This window comes from Mesoplodon densirostris, chromosome 3 (genome assembly GCF_025265405.1).
Source record: "Mesoplodon densirostris isolate mMesDen1 chromosome 3, mMesDen1 primary haplotype, whole genome shotgun sequence".
Lineage (NCBI taxonomy): Eukaryota > Metazoa > Chordata > Mammalia > Artiodactyla > Ziphiidae > Mesoplodon > Mesoplodon densirostris.
Window position 1 is genome coordinate 64,218,863 of NC_082663.1, and position 20,683 is coordinate 64,239,545.

General features: G+C 41.4%; 1 protein-coding gene across 2 annotated transcripts in view; it reads right to left on the bottom strand.

The window, feature by feature from the left end:
- ARSB (arylsulfatase B) overlaps nucleotides 1-13,888 on the bottom strand; it is a 187,018-nt gene extending 173,130 nt beyond the window's left edge. Inside the window, exon 1 of one of the 2 annotated variants that reach the window (XM_060093083.1) lies at nucleotides 13,380-13,887. In XM_060093083.1, the coding sequence (XP_059949066.1) occupies nucleotides 13,380-13,685 (306 nt within the window). In that variant the 5' untranslated portion in view covers nucleotides 13,686-13,887. Of the gene's footprint in view, nucleotides 1-13,379 lie in introns of both variants that reach the window. The other variant, XM_060093084.1, reaches the window with a different exon arrangement.
- Between the last annotated feature and the right edge of the window lie 6,795 nt (nucleotides 13,889-20,683).

Below are 20,683 nucleotides of genomic sequence, written 5' to 3' on the forward strand. Positions count from 1 at the left end.
AAATAAACTCAAAGTGGATTAAAGACCTAAATGTAAGACTGGACACTATAAAACTCTTATAGGAAAACATAGGAAAAACACTCTGACATAAATCACAGCAAGATCTTTTTTGACCCACCTCCTAGAGTAATGGAAATAAAAATAAAAATAAACAAATGGGACCTAATGAAATTTCAAAACTTTTGCACAGCAAAGGAAACTGTAAACAAGACGAAAAGACAGCCCTCAAAATGGGAGAAAATATTTGCAAACAAATCAACGGACAAAGGATTAATCTCCAAAATATATAAACAGCTCATGCAGCTCAATTAAAAAAACAAACAACTCAATCAAAAAATGGGCAGGGCTTCCCTGGTGGCGCAGTGGTTGAGAGTCCGCCTACCAATGCAGGGGACATGGGTTCGTGCCTCGGTCTGGGAAGATCCCACATACCGCGGAGCAGCTAGGCCCATGAGCCATGGCAGCTGAGCCTGCGCATCTGGAGCCTGTGCTCCGCAACGGGAGAGGCCACAACAGTGAGAGGCCCATGTACCGCAAAAAAAAAAAAAAAGAAAAGAAAAAAAGGGCAGAAGACCTAACCAGACATGTCTCCAAAGAAGACATACAGATGGCCACGAGGCACATGAAAAGCTGCTCAACATCACTAAGTATTAGCGAAATGCACATCAAAACTACAATGAGGTATCACCTCATACTGGTTAGAATGGGCATCAGCAGAAAATCCACAAACAACAAACGCTGGGGACGGTGTGGAGAAAAGGGAACCCTTTTGCACTGTTGCTGGGAATATAAATTGATACAGTCACTATGGAGAACAGTATGGAGGGTCTTTAAAAAACTAAAAATAGAATTACCATATGACCCAGCAATCCCACTACTGGACATATACCCAGAGGAAACCATAATTCAAAAAGACACATGTACCCCAATGTTTATTGCAGCACTATTTACAATAGCCAGGACATGGAAGCAACCTAAATGCCCACTGACAGATGAATGGATAAAGAAAATGTGGCACATATATACAATGGAATATTACTCAGCCATAAAAAGGAATGAAATTGGGTCATTTATAGAGACATGGATGGACCTAGAGACTGTGAAGTAAGAGTGAAGTAAGTCAGAAAGAAAAACAAATATTGTATATTACCGCATATATGTGGAACCTAGAAAAATGGTACAGACGAACCAGTTTGCAAGGCAGAAATAGAGACACAGATGTAGAGAACAAACATATGGACACCAAGGGGGGAAAGCAGGGTGAGGGGGGTGTGATGAATTGGGAGATTGGGGTTGACATGTATACACTGATGTGTATAAAATAGATAACTAAGAAGAACCTGCTGTATAAGAAAAATGAAAGTAAAAAAATATAAAACAATGTCATTCTTCTCGTGTAATTCTCTTGTTTTGAAAAATACAGTTATTTTCCCCAAGTTATTTACATTAATATGTAATGGAATTATTATTGCTGTTTTTCAATGAATAAAAATATTTTTAAATTTCTATTTTAATTTCGGACATAGTAAATTTTGAAAGGTATAACCACACAAACGTATGCTCTATGGGGTCTTCAATTTTTAAGCATGTACAGAGGTCCTAAAACCAAAAAGTTTGAGAAGGATGTTATGTCTGACAGTCACCACTGTTATGAGGAAAATAGAGAGAGAGATAGTGACAGGTGACTCTTTAGAGAGGATGGCAAAAGAAAGCTTCTTTGAGGAGGAGATACTTGAGCAGAAATCTGAATAAAATAACAGAGTAAGAGAGAGCCTTGCAAAAATTTAGGGCAGAGCAATCTAGGCATAAGGAATAAGAATGCACAGGCCCTGAACTTGCTAGGTAAGTTCGAAGGCCACATGGAAACCGGTGTGGCCCTTGTCACAGCTCCTGTGCTGAGGGATGATACTGCACCCACTGCTGGTGCACAAGAGGGGTGCCTGGTGGCTTCCCTCATTGCCTATCCAGACCCTCCCTTCCCTACAATGTTACCCCTCTCCCCCCACCCCCCAATCCCTTATCCTTGCTTAGCCAGGGAGGTGCTCTCCTCTGTAGGAAGCGGGGTGGAGTCTCACATTTAATTCTTCACTGACACCAGCTTTCCCTAGCACTCACTGGGCACTCCTGATTTCCCTAGAATAAATGGGGCTCTGGGGACACCAAAGGTTGACAGTGCCAGTTCTCAACCCAGCCATGACTCTCTGGCGCCTCCATCAGCTGTCAGGTGGGTAGCAAGCAATTATTGATAAATGGTAAAAACAAAATGTGTTTGTAAATGATTTACTTGCTTTTATAATTTAAAGCATAATAGCCCGAAGCTCAGAGAATTAAATCGCATCCCAGCTCTTTCACTAACCGTACACTAAACACTCAGCAACTGTCATGGTAATACTGTAAGCATTGTCATCAATAACACATCACGCCCTCTCACCTACATTTCAATACACTTTCTTGAGGAGATGGGGTGGCATTATACAGAACATGCACCTAAGCCTGAGCCTGCCCCCTGGAGTGGGATGTGGTGCATATGAACATCAAATGACATGTATGCTGGTTCTAATCTGTAGTTCTGCTGGTGCTATTAAATACTGATTTAGCACTGATTTTCTCAGGTTCAAATATTGACTACTCAAACCAGACAGATTTTTGCCTCGTTTTGTTTTAAATTCATGGCAATAAACAGATACAAAGTAAACACAAAAACAAAACAAAAACCCTTCAAACTCACCATCTTTTCTTTTTAATTTATTATAAGCTACTTACTATTAGATAGTTTTCTCATAAGCTTTGACATTGTCCTGAATTTCATTTTTTTGTGTGTCTGTCCAGAGCCAATACCTTTGGAATTGTCCCTGCTGTTGCTTGATTTCACGATACCTTTCCATGCCCTCCTAAAAGAACCATGTGGAATATCTTAAATGTTAAATTAAAGTGGGTTTATTTTGAAGGTGATAATATGTTTGCTATCTTGATTATGTGCTAACGGCTTCACAGGCATGTACATATCAAAACTTATCAAATTGTATACTTGAAATATGTGTAGTTTATTGCATGTCAATTATACCTCAATAAAGCTGTTTAAAAATAAAAGTGAGTTTAAGTTTTCTATTTAGATTTTTATACCTTGCCTAGAAATAACTGGACATATATTGGGATATATGCCACATGCCCTTCATTTGCCCTCCAAATCCCCAATCTGCCTTCTGTCCTGTCTCCAGCCTGGGAAGTTGACCTACTGGGGCCAAACCAAAGGGCTCCTGCACCTTCTGGTTCTGACTGGGTTCAGCCAATGGGGAGCCCAGACCGGGATTGGAAGGAGGGAAGAGGTGAGTGGCCCTGAGTTGCCAGGCTGTCCGTATCCTGCAGGCCATCCCAAAGGTGGCCTTCTTTACAGGACTCTGTTTCTAGGTTCTGGTCACTCTTCTTTCCTTTCTTCCCCCTGGTCTAGGGGTAGTAACAGCTCCAGTGGGTTATACACTATGCCTTGTGTTTCCCCCACACATTCATACCTTTTCAAATAGTCCCTTTGCAAATAAACCCTCCCTAAATTACCCTAATTTGAATGTGCCATCTTTTCCCAGCTGGGACCCTGAATAATAAGGATGTTACAATACCCAAGCTGGGAAAGGGAAACATTGCTTTCTAAACATACACATGCACACACACCCACATCCCTCACATAGTAGAAGGATTCTGTCCACGGTTAACGCTAGAAGTTCACTCAGTAGAAGATTAATCCTGGGTTCAAAAAACTTCATAATATATACTAATTGGCAACAGCAGAGGATAAAGAAGGATAATATTTCATGGAGTTCAAAAGACCCAGTGGAAATAAACGTTATGTGCAAATTTCTTTAAATGGAAAGCTCATCCATCACATGCAGAGAATGATCTCCGATCACTCTAAAGCACTGCCAAGGGATGCTGTATGATTCACTTTTCCGAGGCCACATGGGCACCACACCAGGTGGTCAGCTGAAGCCTGCCTCTATTACCTGCAATCACACAGAGTAGGGAACATTCTTTTCAGTTCCTGAGAATTTATTCGACAGAACATTTTTATGGCCTTACTGGGAGAGGGGAAGCCAAAGTCTGGATGATGGCCAAAAACATGTTTTTGGTCTGTTCAAACACTGTTTGAAGTAAGGAAACTGTAGTGTGTAGAGAAGCAGTAAACAGGCGAATGAATGCAGAGCTGGTTGCAACCCAGCACTTGAGTTTAGCACAGAACTGGAGAGCCACGCCATGCTTCATGGGAAAGGATGATAACAAGGCACCGAGAAGAATCAAAAGAAAAAATAAGCATCACTTTGGCAACCCAACAGCATCTAAAACAATTTCATTCTAACACCCATCTTCAGTGTTTGGAGAGTAGGTGTTGAATGGAGAGGTCCTACAGATAATATATGAAAGTCCAAAGGGGCTACTCTCTTTCTTCCACATGTAGCTATCTCTTCTTCACTAAACCAAATCTTTGAAAAACAGCTTCTCCTAAGATTTTACTTGACTCTCAAGGATTCCCTCCACAAAGGCAAAGGGTCTACAAATTCAGTAAAGGACCTGGCTTGTCTCTGAGTTCTTTCTATGAGATAACTGATGAGAAATCCTTGTTTACATGGTTTGTTGCATGTAAAAATTTATTTGATCCTGTAAGTTATTCTGTCCCCTGTAGACCTGGAATATACTATCAGAGTGGTCTCATGAGCATAAAAGAAAAACCCACTCTCCTGGATGGGGGAGGAGGAAGATGGTTCCCACATCAGAACCTCTTTATTTCAGCTACACTTACAATAAACTCTCCCAGGGGCCAGGTGACCCACTGCTGCATACGTGGCAATGGATGCTATTTCTCTCCAAACCTCAATAGTGTTGAGGTAACATCCAGGTGAACAGAGGAAGATTCTATCCTGTCAGTCTGACCTGTGCAAGATGAACTCATTGCAACCATGTATTTGTGCAATACCTCCTACTGCAATACTTGAAAAACCAGAAAAACAGGCAGCTCTACTATTCCACTTTATACACCAGAGAGCCTAGAGGGAAGCGTCATGACCGGAACACAATCACAGAACATGCTGGTGGCTGGCCAGGAGTTTGGAACTGCCAGCCTGGGCCTGGGCCAGAACACTACGGGTTTTAAACATGGTCAAGTACCACTCAGGCCACCTTAGGGTTTATTCCTGGAGATGCCCCACAGAACAAATGGATAGTGGAGAATCTGCTCCCTTCCCCCTAAGCCTTCTAAAAAGCCGTCAGCTGCCCATGCTGCTGAAGCCAAGAGCTACAGAACATACATTATGTGTGTTAGGGGCCTGGCTTTGCCATCTGGCCTGGTCCTTCAGAACTCAGGCTGCAGAACTGGCTGGTATCACTAGCAGTTTTAAAGGTCTATTTATTTTGGTGTTGAGTAGCAAAGAGTGTAAATCTGACTAACCACCAAGGGATGTTGTTTGTAAAAGGAATAAACAAGGCAAAAACTGTTTTAGTGCCTTCCTCTGTTTAAATTATAAATCCAACCAAAAGCCCAAAATGAAAAGGGAGGAAAAAGACTTTTTAGAAAAGTGATATGCTTAAGGGAACAAAAACAGAGTTACCAGACAGTAACAGCTTATGCTCAAAGTGATTCTTGGAATAATAAACCTCAAATGTCAATCAACCAAAAAATCCCATAAGTCAATGGGTCATATTCCACTCAACCCCAAACTTATTTCCTCTTTTCCAGTTACTTGGGAAGTAAAAAGGTAAAGATCAGATTTTTTTTTTTTTTTTTTTAGTATCTTCAACACTTGCAGACTAAGGCCTCCAGCTGCCCCTTCCGTTTTGGGAAAATGCTCCTGGGCTCTGGCTAGGCTTAGGAAGGACACCTGGCTTCAGCAAAACAGAAGACCCATCAGAGCAAGTCATCCCCAGGGCTCTCTGCGTTAAAACCCGGATGTGTTTTAGCAGGTGGCCATCTTGCTTATCAGTATGGAGCTGATGCATCCTTTACTTCTCCTCTTAAATGAGCACGGGAATAGACTAGCAAGTTCTTTATCTTTGGAGGCACCTATGGCCTCTGGACTACATGCTCCTCTTACACTCACTCCTTGGATGCCTTTGCCAGGAAGTCGTATGAACACTCCTAATGACTACATCTTCCCCAAGACTCGCCCCTTTCTTCCAACTCTTGACTCCTCTTTGCCCCACTTCTAATCTTAGAGTCCAGGGAGAGGTAACCAGGGACAAGAGACACAGAGAGGCAAGCACTTGGAGGGCTGATAAAGAATGGGCAGGCAGGATACTGAAGGCAATGAGAAAAAGCAGCAGGGAGGTGAGGGCACCCCCAGGCAGAACTGCTTCCTCTTTCACGCCACAGTATGCAATGCCCTATTCTGCCTGCAGCCGTGGGTTTTCCCTGCTCACATCCTTCAAGCAAACTTGAAGCAAAAGTCAAAAATTACCCACAGTGCTCCCGCACAGCCTCCTTCCTAGATTTCCTGTTCAAGGTTCTGCTTCAGGTGTGAGTGAAAAGGCGTGAAAGTGTCTTGTCCGTTTATCAATGTGATTAAGAGAAATGTGGCGTGGGTCCCTTAGGAATGAAACCTTGGCGTCATCTTTCATTGCTTCTATCCTCTGCCAAGGTTTCAGAGTTCTGGTGGAGTGGCCCCCTCAGGTCCCAAGGTAAGAATGTTCCCAGGTGAGGACCAAAGTTACTTTACTCTTTTTTTTCCCCAGAAGGAAGTGTTTCTACTAAGGCCTACCAGTTTTGTTACCCTTTCACCTTTTAAATTTCTTAAAAAGGAAGCCAGGGTGCTAGAAATGACCTGTCAACCCTAAGCAGTTAAGACAGTGAGCTCGGGCTTCCCTGGTGGCGCAGTGGTTGAGAGTCCGCCTGCCGATGCAGGGGACACGGGTTCGTGCCCCAGTCCGGGAAGATCCCACATGCCGCGGAGCGGCTGGGCCCGTGAGCCATGGCTGCTGAGCCTGCGCGTCCGGAGCCTGTGCTTCGCAACGGGAGAGACCACAACAATGAGAGGCCCACATACCGCAAAAAAAAAAAAAGACAGTGAACTCTTTCAGGAAACGCACAGGTGTTAAAGTGCTTAGCACATTCAGTCATTTACTTGCTCAACACCAGGTGCTTCTCCAGGTCAGAGACAAGTGAAGCAATCTCATGGAGAAGCCGGACCTGAGAACAGACAACCATGCTTAAAATGTGAACTAGGAGTGCAGAGGCGTAATGAACATTTTGTGCTGAATAAAGTCAATTTGTAAGAATAAGGAAATTCAGTATTTTTAAGTCTTTTGTTTGAACTAAAAGGGTATACAAATTCTATTAGAAAAGCTGAAGGATTTTTATTTATTCTCCCACTCTTATAAACATCTTTATTATATGTATTTTTTATTTTTTTGGTACCCCAGGTGGGACACGAACTCACAATCCCTGGCTTAGGATGTGTGTGTTTTTTATTGAAATATATTTGATGTAAAACACTGTATAAATTTAAGGTGTACCACATGTTAATTTGATACATTTATACATTATGATAGGATTGCCATTGTAGTGATAATTAGCACTTCTATCATATTATATAATTAACCTTTCTTTTACAGGTTGGAATCATTAAGTTCCAGTTTCCTAGCAAGTTCAATGGTTATAATACAATATTATTGTCTGTATTCACTATGCTGTGCATTAGATCTCTAAGTCTTATTTGCTATGCGTTGCAAGTTTGTACTCTTACACAACTGTCCCAACTTTGTCCTAACAAAGACAATGTAGTACTGGCATAGGATGAACATAAGGATAAAAATACTCACAAATCATATATCTGAAAAGGGTTTAGTATCCAGAATATACAAAGTGTGGGCAAGGAGGTGGGGAAATTAGAACCCACATACATTGTTGGTGGGAATGCAAAATGGTACAGCTGCTATGGAAACAGTTTGGCAGTCCCTCAAAAAGTTAAACATAGAGCTGCCATATGATCTAGCATTCTACTCCTAAGTATATACCCTAGAAAACAGAAAAACATATATATGTTCATACAAAACTTCTACATGGATGTTCACAGTGGCATTATTCATAATAGACAAAAAATGGAACAATCCAATGTCCATCAACTGATGAACAGATAAATAAAATGTTGGTATATTCACACAATGGGATATTATTCAGCCATGAAAAGGAATAATACATATTACAACATGGATGAAAGGACATCTATTGTATGAGTCCATTTTATATGAAATGTCCAAAATAGGCAAATCCATAGAGATAGAAAGTAGATCAGTGGCTGCCAGGAACTAGGGCAAGAGGAGAATGGGGAGGAACTGCTAATGGGTTTCATCTGGGGTGACGGAAATGTTCTGAAACTAGACAGTGGTGATGGTTGCACCACCTTGTGGATATTTGAAAAACCAATGACTTATATATTTAAAATGATTAATCTTATGGCATGTGAAATATAACTTAAAAATACATATATAGGGAAATAAGCATATCATATATTGCTGGTAAGAATGTAGACTGATACAACCTACTGAAGTACAATTTTGCAATATTTATCAAAATTACAAATGCCTCTACACTTAAACCCAGAAAATTCCTTTTCTAAGAATTTACCCTACAGATATATATTCAAACATGTGCAAAATGACATAGGTACAAGGTATTGACTTCAGCATCCTCTGATATATCAAAAGGCTGGAAACAACCTGCATGTCCATCATTATGTGACTAGTTAAATAAATTATGATATATCCATCTAACAAAATATTATACAGCCATAAAAACTAATGAGAATGCTCTTTATGTAACAATATGAAATTATTTCAAATGTTTAGTTAAAAAAATGAGGTACAAAACATTGTGAAGAGTATGCTACCATTCTGATCATTTTGGAATTTGTAGAAATAGGGAATCACTATGCTGTATACTAGGAACTAACAGTGTTATAGGTCAGTTATACTCCAACAAACAAACATACACAGAAATAGAGATCAGACTTGTGGTTAGCAGAGGTGGGGGGGAGGATAGATTGGATGAAGGCAGTCAAAAGGTACAAACTTCCAGTTATAAGATAAATAAATACTAAGGAAGTAATGTACAGCATGATAAATACAATTAACACTGCTGCATGTTATATATGAGAGTTCACTTGTTAGAAGAGTGAACCCTAAGTGTTCTCATCATAGGAAAAAATTTTTTCTTTTCTTTTTTATGAGATGATGGATGTTCACTAAACTTATTGTGGTAATCATTTCATGGTGCCTTTTCATCAAGTCATTATGCTGTACACCTTAAACTTACACAGTGCTGTATGTCAATTACATATCATTGAAATTGAAAAAAAAAGAACCCCCCCAAAAGAGTATGCTACAATTCAAATCAAAGGAGAAGGAGGAATATCTACATATATATTTGCTTGCATATACATAAAATACTTTTGGAAGGATATATACAATTTACATAGTGTTGTTTGCCTCCAAAGATAGGTAACTGTATGCCTAAGGAACAGAATGTGTGTGTGTGTGTGTGCACACCTGTGTATAGGGAGAGATTTTTGAAACTTTTGAGTTTTTAAACCATGTGAATGGATTTCCTATTCAAAATGTAAATAAAATATAGATTTTATAAAATATTTTTTAAATAGTGAATGAATGAGTCATAAGGCTGTGGGAAGAAATCTAACTTAAGTATGTAGAGACCTGAATTTTAGTTCCTGGATTACCAGTAACTACTTAGCTCATCTGCTGATCAATCTCCCTCTCCCCTCCATCTAAACTCTATGAATTTTTCACCAAAGTATACAAGTTTTAAAAGGTTCAAATGTGAGGATTTGGAACAATTAAATGTCTCAATATAAAAGGTTGAATTCACGTTCCTTTTTAAACAAGTTCCTAGCCGGGCAGCAAGCAGCTCCTGCAACTTGTAAGGCAGTGTTGGGCAAGATTAATCTCTCTTTCTACCAGTAGATGGAGATAGTGGGTAGATAATGTGCTTTTGCCAAGTTAGAAACTTGCTCTAGTGGACACAGGAGCCATAGAGTCAAAAAAATTTACAGGGCCTCCCTGGTGGCGCAAGTGGTTGAGAGTCCGTCTGCCGATGCAGGGGATACGGGTTCGTGCCCCGGTCTGGGAGGATCCCATGCGCCGCGGAGCGGCTGGGCCCATGAGCCATGGCCGCTGAGCCTGCGCGTCCGGAGCCAACAGTGAGAGGCCCGCATACCGCAAAAAAAAAAAAAAAAAAAAAAATTTTACAGCTAGAAAGAGCCTTAGAGTTCAGCCCAACTCCCGTATTTTACAGACGTGGAAAATGATGTCCTTCGAGGTCAGAGTCTGAAGGCTGACATGGCAAAGACTGAAACCCACATCTCACAACTCTTAACTGGTCCTCTTCACTAAATACTCTTATAAGCTAAAATCCTAAAATTCAGCATATATTGGGAATACAAAGTTCAATCAGTCAAAACCTGTTTATCACTTTGCGCTTTTCTAATCTAAAGTTAGATGATTAAGGAAGGTGGCACCTCTATTAAAGCATGATTGTTAGGTTCACAGATATGACTATTAAGCAGTTCTTTCAAGTACCTAATTTTGAAATAGTCAACAAATTTCCTCATTTTATTGTCTAAAATTATGCACATGACTCATTTTGAAATGAAACCTCTCTCCCCATTTTCACTTTACATTTAACATAAGGAATTCCTAACTTGAAATCTAATGGGTTAATTTTTTTCATCGAGATGTTTAGGAATGACCTATATGTCAAAAAAATAAGAGAGATTAGCTAGTAAATCTGAAGCAGGTGTTGCGATGATGTTTTTAATAATTCTGAGTAGGCAATGTAGTGTAGTGGTTATAGAGCTACTGCCTGGTTCAAATCCTGATTCACAACTTACCAGCCCTGTGACCCTGGGCAAGTTTCTTAACCCCTTCCTCAGTTTCTTTGTTATCAGATAGGGATGATAATAGTAGTACCTACTTCATCGGGTTGCTGTAAGAGTTAAATTAACTAATACATGTAAAATGCTTAGAATGGTACCAGAATATAGTATCTGAGGCCAGTGAGGCTCCTTGGCTCTCCCAGAAATACTGACTCTTTTAAAAGAGGATGGTTGCTAACCAAAGATAATTTCTAATTGAGTCTCTTGAACTCAAACAGAACGGGGGAGAAAAGCCAAGCAAAATGTTTGGGGAGGCTAACTTGCTACACTGATTGGCCTCTAAACACTTTTGGATAAGCAGCCTCTACCTTTCCTTCACTTCTTAACCTCAGGGTACTCTAAATACTTGTTTTTTTTGTTTGTTTTGTTTTGTTTCTTCCCAAGATGGAATGTTGATGACTGATCAGGGAGGATGTTCGGAGGCAAAAGCAGTCTGAACAAGTTTTTTAAGTGTGGTATTTGCTTTCCTGTTCAAGACTGTTGGAAGGGAGGAAGTTGGAGAAATGAATGGCCCTCCCATTCTTCTGCAATTTGAGTTCAGTTCTCTTACTTCAGATCAAATGCAGAACCATCTGGGCAGACCCTGTCTTCCCTCCTTTCCCTTCTTTATTCAGATGCTCTTTTACTCCTACAAAGTGTCCAGTGTGACATTTGCATCAGAGCAGAGATTCCTGATTCCAAGTAGCAGCCAGTTAGAATTGTGGAAAGTACTCAGGGCTGATGGTGAAGGGAACCATCCTTTACCTCCACTGCAAACCTTGACTTACTTTTCAGTCCGTAGTAAAACTCTATCATTTCTGTTTCTAAAAGTCTTCAGACCACTGTGCAAATCTTTATTGCAAGTGAACCCTCCCTTGCCTTGATCTCAGGACAACATGAGGCTAGGGTTGATCTGAAAGGCTACATGAACACAGATTTGGGAGGGCAAGGTTCAGGCACATCCCTGTGACTTTCACAGTAAGGGCCCAAAGTATGGCTGTTGAATAAACAGTGCATACAAACTACCTGTTTATTGTATATTTAACATGGTCATAATCACAAAATGTCAATCTTATTCAGATTAAGAAAAAAAAAAAGAGTCCAATTTTAGCGGCCTGAGATGACTAGTGGATGCAGGAAAGGCACAAAACCCAGTTTACCACTTTCTAGCTGTGTGATACTGCCAACTAAAAACTGGCACTTGCCATCTGCCTCTACAAGGACTAAGTCACTGGCCACTGCAGCCGCTGACCTTCAACCCCCCTCCGAAAGGAGCTCAGGGTGGATATCAGGAGCAAGGCACTCTGTGCTCTGGGAAAAACTGGCAGGACAGGCCTTCAGATAGTTAGATATTTTCAGGAGAAGGTTTTATCAGCCCAATTCTTGCACCTGCTCATATCTAGAAAAGCACTAAAATCATTAACAGTGACATCTGCTCCTCGTGACTAGCAGCAAGCCTCCGCCAAAACGTGTGCTTGACTGCACGTACCCCCTTTACTAACATCATATATAACACTGACCTTCCCCCCTACCTCTTTGGAGCAGTTTCTCAGAGCTATCTGAAATGCTGTCTCCCAGGCTATAGCCCTCATTTTGCTCCAAATAAAATTTAATTCACAGCTCTTACATTGTGCACTTTTTTCAATTAATAATTCTTAACATGTCATTGAACCTCTACAGGTTTACTGCCTAATGTGTAAAAGGGGATTAAAAATAACAGCTACCTCACAGGCTGTTTCAAGAATTAACTTTAAAAACAGTAAAGCACTATGCAAATGTTCTTGATATTCTTCGTTATCTAATGTATGCGTGCTCTCTACAAATATACTTTACTCTGTTAACTACAGAGAAGTTTTAAAAGAGATAATGAAGATGCTCAGAGGCGTTCAATACAGGTTACATCTGAAGGGAAAGTCAGCAGCCCAAGAAAAATCAACTTGGTTTTCACTCCAGGGCTGCTGAGAACTTGGAAAAATAAATCTTTGGTCGGGCAGTCCTAACCTCTGACCGCTGGGTTTACAGAAACCAAAAGCGCACCCACCGCGGGCTCTCCTTCGTTTTAACGCTCCTCACCACCCAGCCTTCCTGGCTCCCCATCTCTCTCCGCGTCACTCCTGGGTGCCCCGCCTGCTCGCTCTCCATCCTCCCGCTTCAAGACCGCTCGGCAAAGTCCATTCGGACCTTCAGCCCACTGACTCGCAGTGCCCCGCATCTGGCATTGCCCAGAAACCCCTTCACCCCGACCTTTTGAAAACGGAAGACAGAAACACCACCCGGAGAGGTGGGGCGCCGGGGGAAGAGAGGCGCCTTGGAGCCGGGCATGCGCAGAGGCCGCCGCGGGCTGCGGGCCTGAGAGAAGCAAGGACAGCGCTGCTAGGGCCAGAAGCCGTCTCTTTGGGACCCGGTTCGGGGAACCGATCCCGCCCAGGGCTCGGGGCCCACTTCTAAGAGACCGCCGGGGGCGCTGCGTACCTGGTAGCGGCCGGTGAGCAGCTGGCTCCGCGACGGCGTGCACAGCGGCTGCGTGTAGTAGTTGTCTAGCAGCACCCCGGCGGCCGCCAGCGCGTCCAGGTGCGGCGTGCGGATTTCCGAGCCGTGGAAGCCCACGTCGTTCCAGCCCAGGTCGTCCGCCAGCACGAAGACGAGGTGGGGCGGCCGGCCGGCCCCGGCGCCTGAGCCCGGCGGCAGCAGCAGCAGCAGCAGCGGAAGGACGGCGGGGAGGAGCGGCCTCCGTGGCCCGGGGCCTCGGGGCAGGCTCGCCGCGCTGCGCGGGCCCATCCTGCGCCGCCCGCGGTGCCCGCGCCTGTGGCGCCCCCGGGTCCCGGGCACTGCTTATAGAATCAGGAACTGGGCGGCCGGGGCCTACCCCGCCCCGGCACGGGATTTCACCCCCAGCAGGCCGCGGGCAGGAGAGGCCCGGCGCCGGAGCCTCCGCCGCCTCTGACCCGGGCCGGGGCCGGTGTGGTGGGGGAGGAGCCAGCGGAGAACTCGTGCAGCCCTTGCTTCAGTGCTCCGTGGAAGCTCCGCTGATGCTTGATAGGAGCTAAGGTCTCTTATTTTTCCACCGAAGAGCTTTGCCTCGTGGCATCGTAAAAGAGGAGCAGATTTGTTCTTTGTACTAACTCTTCACAGCTTACAAAGCATATTTCACAGCCCTCATCTCTTTAAATCTCGGAGCAACCCTGGCAGCTAGGAATCACAATTATTGCCTTTTTTCTTTTTCTTTTTTTCCAGAATAAACAAGCTTGTAGTTGGTGGAGCCTAACCCAAACCCAGTTCCGACTCCAGATCTTGAGCTACGAGGTTTTAAAGGTCGTGAAAGAATCATTTCTAGCAGAATTATTTCTAGCAAAAGAACCCAGCCTCGTGCAGGTGGGGGGACGATGAAGAGGCAGAGGTCTGGGTGATGTTTCCGATTCATTTAAGAATAGCGTACGCCTGTGAAGCCATTTCCTCCCCACTAGCAAAAAGGGGTCAAATACACACTCCGACTGCACGGTGCCCTTTTGAAGGTGCAGTTTTACTTAGGCTTCCCTGGCTCTTGATTGGCGTGCTGTGTGGCCATTGAGTAGCTTATTAGTTTGTCCGGTTCATGAGCCCTTTAAGAGCTGGCTCCCCCAGAATCAAGTAGTGAACCAAAGAAGTATAGTATCTAATTTGCCTGAAATAACCTGTGGTTGGAAGGAAAAATTCCCTTAGCCACATGCTCATTGAATTGAAGTTAGCCTTATGACCAGTATATTCCCATTGTCATCAAGACTCTGCCTACTCTGTGTCTGGAGATACACAATAACTGTTAACAGTTGTAGGGGAAGAAATTTTGCACAGCATCCTCTCAAGTTATCTGCATCTGATTCCATGGGAATCGTTTTACAACTTTATAGGCTGTAGATAACCGGTAGCGATGGAAACTAATTCTTGTTTATACAAATGCAAATGAATTCTATCCAGTGGAGTGGCATCCTCACCACCGCCGGAAAAAAGTTTTGCCTCCACTTACACATTTATTTAATATTCCTCATCTGGTCTTTGGATTGTCCTTTGAACTGGTGTTAACACCTTACCCGTTTTCTCATTAATGTTAAATAAAATCTTTAACATGTATTCATTTTTATATATGTATTAGGGTCACGATTTTATCTTTTTTTGAAAATTATTCTTTAATATGTGGAATGTTTCCCTCTTACATACATAGAATTTTTTTTTCTTTGTATGAAGTAGATTAGTTTATGTTACATCCACTTTTCACCACTGGTGGAATCAATGAAATTTAACAGGAAAAAATTTTAATTTAGCATTAAAGTAAAAAGAAAAATTTGGAAGCGCTGTTTGACTCTCATTACGTTAAGGCTTGAAAATTCCATTTAAAGGCCCTGTAGGAGATCTTATAGGGCTGAGAATTTTCCACGGTGGCACTTGCACGCCCCTCTCTCCGTAACTGTTCTTCTCTAGGCTTCCTGATAGAAATCAAATTGCCGGAACAATGGCTGCTAACCTGCAGGAACAATTCCTCCTTTGACCAACTGCTCCAGAAACTACTAAACTTTCACTGAGCCTTCCCATGTCCTGAATTTTCAAATAAAAGCTTATGCAAATAGTGCTCTGGAAATGTGCACATCAGCTAATTAAAAGGGTAATTAATTCTATTTTTTATCTATGTATTGAACACCCATGATGTGCAGTACTTGCTAGTAATTGTAAAATCTCTGAAATGGAGTTAGTCTGTTGTTTCCTAATGATTAGATTCAGATTATGGGTTTGAACAGAAATACTGCAAAAATGTTGTCTTCTCAATGCTTCATATTAAGAGGCACATGTTGATTTGCTTTAGTATTTGATAACTTTGTTAAGGCCACCATTTCTCCCTGGAAAGTTACTATTTTCCCCTTGTAATTAATCATTATTTTATGGGGAGATACTCTGAGAATATGTATGTATTCTGTTATTCCTAAAACTTTTGCTTATTGGTTTTAGCACTTGCTAAAGCTAATGCTTCTTGCTTCAATCAATATTAGGATGATTGCCAAATGGTGATTTTCTAATTCTATCATTCTTCCTATAATTTATCAGTTGTCTTTCTACTGTAAGGAAGAACTTTGCATTCTTCCCCATTTGTTTATTTGTATCACTCTGAACTCATAGATTATTATTTTAATCAGTATGCTATAATACTTTATTTCAGTGCTCAACTTTCCTCTGATTTGGCCAGTGGGAGCCCCTTCAGTCTGGCTCTTGTATGCTTTTGGCATGTCCTCTTTAATCTTTGAGTACCCCCTCAATTTTTTTTTTTTTTTTTTTTTTTTTTTGTGGTACGCGGGCCTCTCACTGTTGTGGCCTCTCCCGTTGCGGAGCACAGGTTCCGGACGCGCAGGCTCAGCAGCCATGGCTCACGGGCCCAGCCGCTCCGCGGCATGTGGGATCTTCCCGGACCGGGGCACGAACTCCTGTCCCCTGCATCGGCAGGTGGACTCTCAACCACTGCGCCACCAGGGAAGCCCAAAGGCTAAACAATTTTAAACATGTTATCTCTAAAGGTTTAACCGTTGGGGTAGAGATAAGAATGGCAAGAGGTCTTTCTTCAGAGATAAAAACTGAAGTTTACTAACTAAATGTGGTTACTTGTGGTTGGTGTTACTCATTGCCCCATACTACCTTGAATAGTCCAGAAGGAGATAGACTTGAATATCAGAAAGAACAGCCATACTTTGTTATTTTAGATGTCACCTATTAAATTATTTTCAAAATATATTTAGTTTTGAAAATTGATCTGGGATGGGTTTGGTTCTACCATATGTAAGTGAGGGGGTGAGAGTCTTCTTAAAGGCTTGTAAGGTCATATACTGGACTTAGAGATGAGTGTATAAGTTGGCAGTAGTTACATGCATCAGTTATATGCATTAACTGCTATCAGTGCTAACTACTGCCAAGGCATTAAGAATCATCAAGTCTCCAAGCACATAGGAAGGTTATTTTCTCTAAGAAGCACCTTCAGTTTATTGTTTGTTTTGTTTTGTGTGTTAGTGTACGTGTGTGTGTTGAGAGGAAAAGGATCAGTTTAAAAAAAGAAGAAAGATTTCTTTTAGCTCTGAAAATTCTCCCAATTTCTGAAATTGAGAGTCTGGCTAAAAACAGCTGTGGCCAACTCAAATTGAAACTCCTTTGACCCCCTCATCTTGCCTGTTGCTTATCACCTCCTACCTCCTCAAAACCAACTAGATGAGAGTAGACAGTGGAAAATAGTACCATTTGTATAAAAAAGATTTTGACATAGCATTTTCTGTGTGCTTAAGACAGTGCACAAAAGTGTACATAGGTCAATGAATTCTCACAAAGTGAACAGACTCATGTAACCACCATCCTGATCAAGAAACAGGATGTTCGTATTGCATTTTGTCCTGTATCTTCTTTGCTTACCCTCAGCTTTCACCCAGCCTAAGCCTTAGTGTTCACACAATATTTATTATATACAACAACTGAATTGCATTCACTTTACCTGTATTGAATTTTTTTACGTTGTATACCAATTTCTTAAGTGGTTCTAAGCCAGCTCTTTCCAGCCATCCTTAAATATCTCAAACCAATGTGAATACTGTATTAAAAAATAGAGGGTCACATTATATGACCAAAAAATAAGAACCTACTTTTACTAGATAAAAAAGCACAATTAATATACATATGGTCTTTTAAAAAGTGAAACATGTACATACTTTAAATAAATCTAAAAAGGCATACAGTGAAAAGTAAATTTCAACCCCTCCCCAGAAATACTAGTGTTACTCTTCCAGAGATAGTCTATAATGTATAAAGACAATTTAAATATTTACATTTTTTCCAATTTGAACCTAAATGATAGCATGTTGCGAATTGTAATACACCACGCTTTTTAAAAACATTTATTTATTATTTATTTATTTTTTTGGCTGTGTTGGGTCTTAATTGCTGCGTGTGGGCTTTCTCTAGTTGCGGCGAGCGGGGGCTACTCTTCATTCCAGTGCACAGGCTTCTCATTGCGGTGGCTTCTCTTGTTGCGGAGCATGGGCTCTAGGCCTGCAGGCTTCAGTAGTTGTGGCACGTGGGCTCAGTAGTTGTGGCACGTGGGCTCAGTAGCTGTGGCTTGTGGGCTCTAGAGCGCAGGCTCAGTAGTTGTGGTGCACGGGCTTAGTTGCTCCGTGGCATGTGGGATCTTCCCGGAGCAGGGCTCGAACTCGTGTCCTCTGCACTGGCAGGTGGATTCTTTTTTTTTTTTTTTTGGTTTTAATATAATTTATTTAATTGTAAGTTTACATAATTTGATATTCACTAATGATCTGCTTCCCAACGGACTCACAAAATTTCCTAAACTTTTTTTTTAATTAGTTTCTGCTTTATAACAAAGTGAATCAGTCATACATATACATCTGTTCCCACATCCCTTCCCTCCTGTGTCTCCCTCCCTCCCACCCTCCCCATCCCACCCCTCCAGGCGGTCACAAAGCACCGAGCCGATCTCCCTGTGCTATGCGGCTGCTTCCCACTATCTATCTACCTTACGTTTGGTACTGTATATATGTCCATGCCTCTCTTTCGCTTTGTCACAGCTTACCCTTCCCCCTCCCCATATCCTCAAGTTCATTCTCAAGTAGGTCTGTGTCTTTATTCCTGTTTTACCTCAAGGTACTTCATGACATTTTTTTTTCTTAAATTCCATATATATGTGTTAGCATACGGTATTTGTCTTTCTCTTTCTGACTTACTTCACTCTGTATGACAGACTCTAGGTCTATCCACCTCATTACAAATAGCTCAGTTTCGTTTCTTTTTATGGCTGAGTAATATTCCATTGTATATATGTGCCACATCTTCTTTATCCATTCATCCGATGATGGACACTTAGGTTGTTTCCAGCTCCGGGCTATTTATTGTGAATAGAGCTGCTATGAACATTTTGGTACATGTCTCTTTTTGAATTATGGTTTTCTCAGGGTATATGCCTAGTAGTGGGATTGCTGGGTCATATGGTAGTTCTATTTTTAGTTTTTTAAGGAACCTCCATACTGTTCTCCATAGTGGCTGTACCAATTCACATTCCCACCAGCAGTGCAAGAGTGTTCCCTTTTCTCCACACCCTCTCCAGCATTTATTGTTTCTAGATTTCTTGATGATGGCCATTCTGACTGGTGTGAGATGATATCTCATTGTAGTTTTGATTTGCATTTCTCTAATGATTAATGATGTTGAGCATTCTTTCATGTGTTTGTTGGCAGTCTGTATATCTTCTTTGGAGAAATGCCTATTTAAGTCTTCTGCCCATTTTTGGATTGGGTTGTTTGTTTTTTTGCTGTTGAGCTGCAGGAGCTGTTTATAAATTTTGGAGATTAATCCTTTGTCAGTTGCTTCATTTGCAAATATTTTCTCCCATTCTGAGGGTTGTCCTTTGGTCTTGTCTATGGTTTCCTTTGCTGTGCAAAACCTTTGAAGTTTCATTAGGTCCCATTTGTTTATCTTTGTTTTTATTTCCATTTCTCTAGGAGGTGGCTCCAAAAGGATCTTGCTGTGATTTATGTCATAGAGTGTTCTGCCTATGTTTTCCTCTAAGAGTTTGATAGTTTCTGGCCTTACATTTAGGTCTTTAATCCATTTTGAGCTTATTTTTGTGTATGGTGTCAGGGAATGATCTAATCTCATACTTTTACATGTCCCTGTCCAGTTTTCCCAGCACCATTTATTGAAGAGGCTGTCCTTTCTCCACTGTACATTCCTGCCTCCTTTATCAAAGATAAGTTGACCGTATGTGTGTGGGTTTATCTCTGGGCTTTCTATCCTGTTCCATTGATCTATCTTTCTGTTTTTGTGCCAGTACCATACTGTCTTGATTACTGTAGCTTTGTAGTATAGTCTGAAGTCAGGGAGCCTGATTCCTCCAGCTCCGTTTTTCGTTCTCAAGATTGCTTTGGCTATTCGGGGTCTTTTGTTTTTCCAAACAAATTTTGAAATTTTTTGTTCTAGTTCTGTGAAAAATGCCAGTGGTAGTTTGATAGGGATTGCATTGAATCTGTAGATTGCTTTGGGTAGTAGAGCCATTTTCACAATATTGATTCTTCCAATCCAGGAGCATGGTATATCTCTCTATCTATTTGTATCATCTTTAATTTCTTTCATCAGTGTCTTTCTGCATACAGGTCTTTTGTCTCCTTCGGTAGGTTTATTCCTAGATATTTTATTCTTTTTGTTGCAATGGTAAATGGGAGTGTTTTCTTGATTTCACTGTCAGATTTTTCATCATTAGTGTACAGGAATGCCAAAGATTTCTGTGCATTAATTTTGTATCCTGCTACTTTACCAAATTCATTGATTAGCTCTAGTAGTTTTCTGGTAGCATCTTTAGGATTCTCTATGTATAACATCATGTCATCTGCAAACAGTGACAGCTTTACTTCTTCTTTTCCAATTTGGATTCCTTTTATTTCCTTTTCTTCTCTGATTGCTGTGGCTAAAACTTCCAAAACTAAGTTGAATAAGAGTGGTGAGAGTAGGCAGCCTTGTCTTGTTCCTGATCTTAGTGGAAATGGTTTCAGTTTTTCACCATTGAGGACGATGTTGGCTGTGGGTTTGTCATATATGGCCTTTATTTTGTTGAGGAAAGTTCCCTCTATGCCTACTTTCTGCAGGGTTTTTATCATAAATGGGTGTTGAATTTTGTCGAAAGCTTTCTCTGCATCTATTGAGATGATCATATGGTTTTTCTTCTTCAGTTTGTTAATGTGGTGTATCACATTGATTGATTTGCATATATTGAA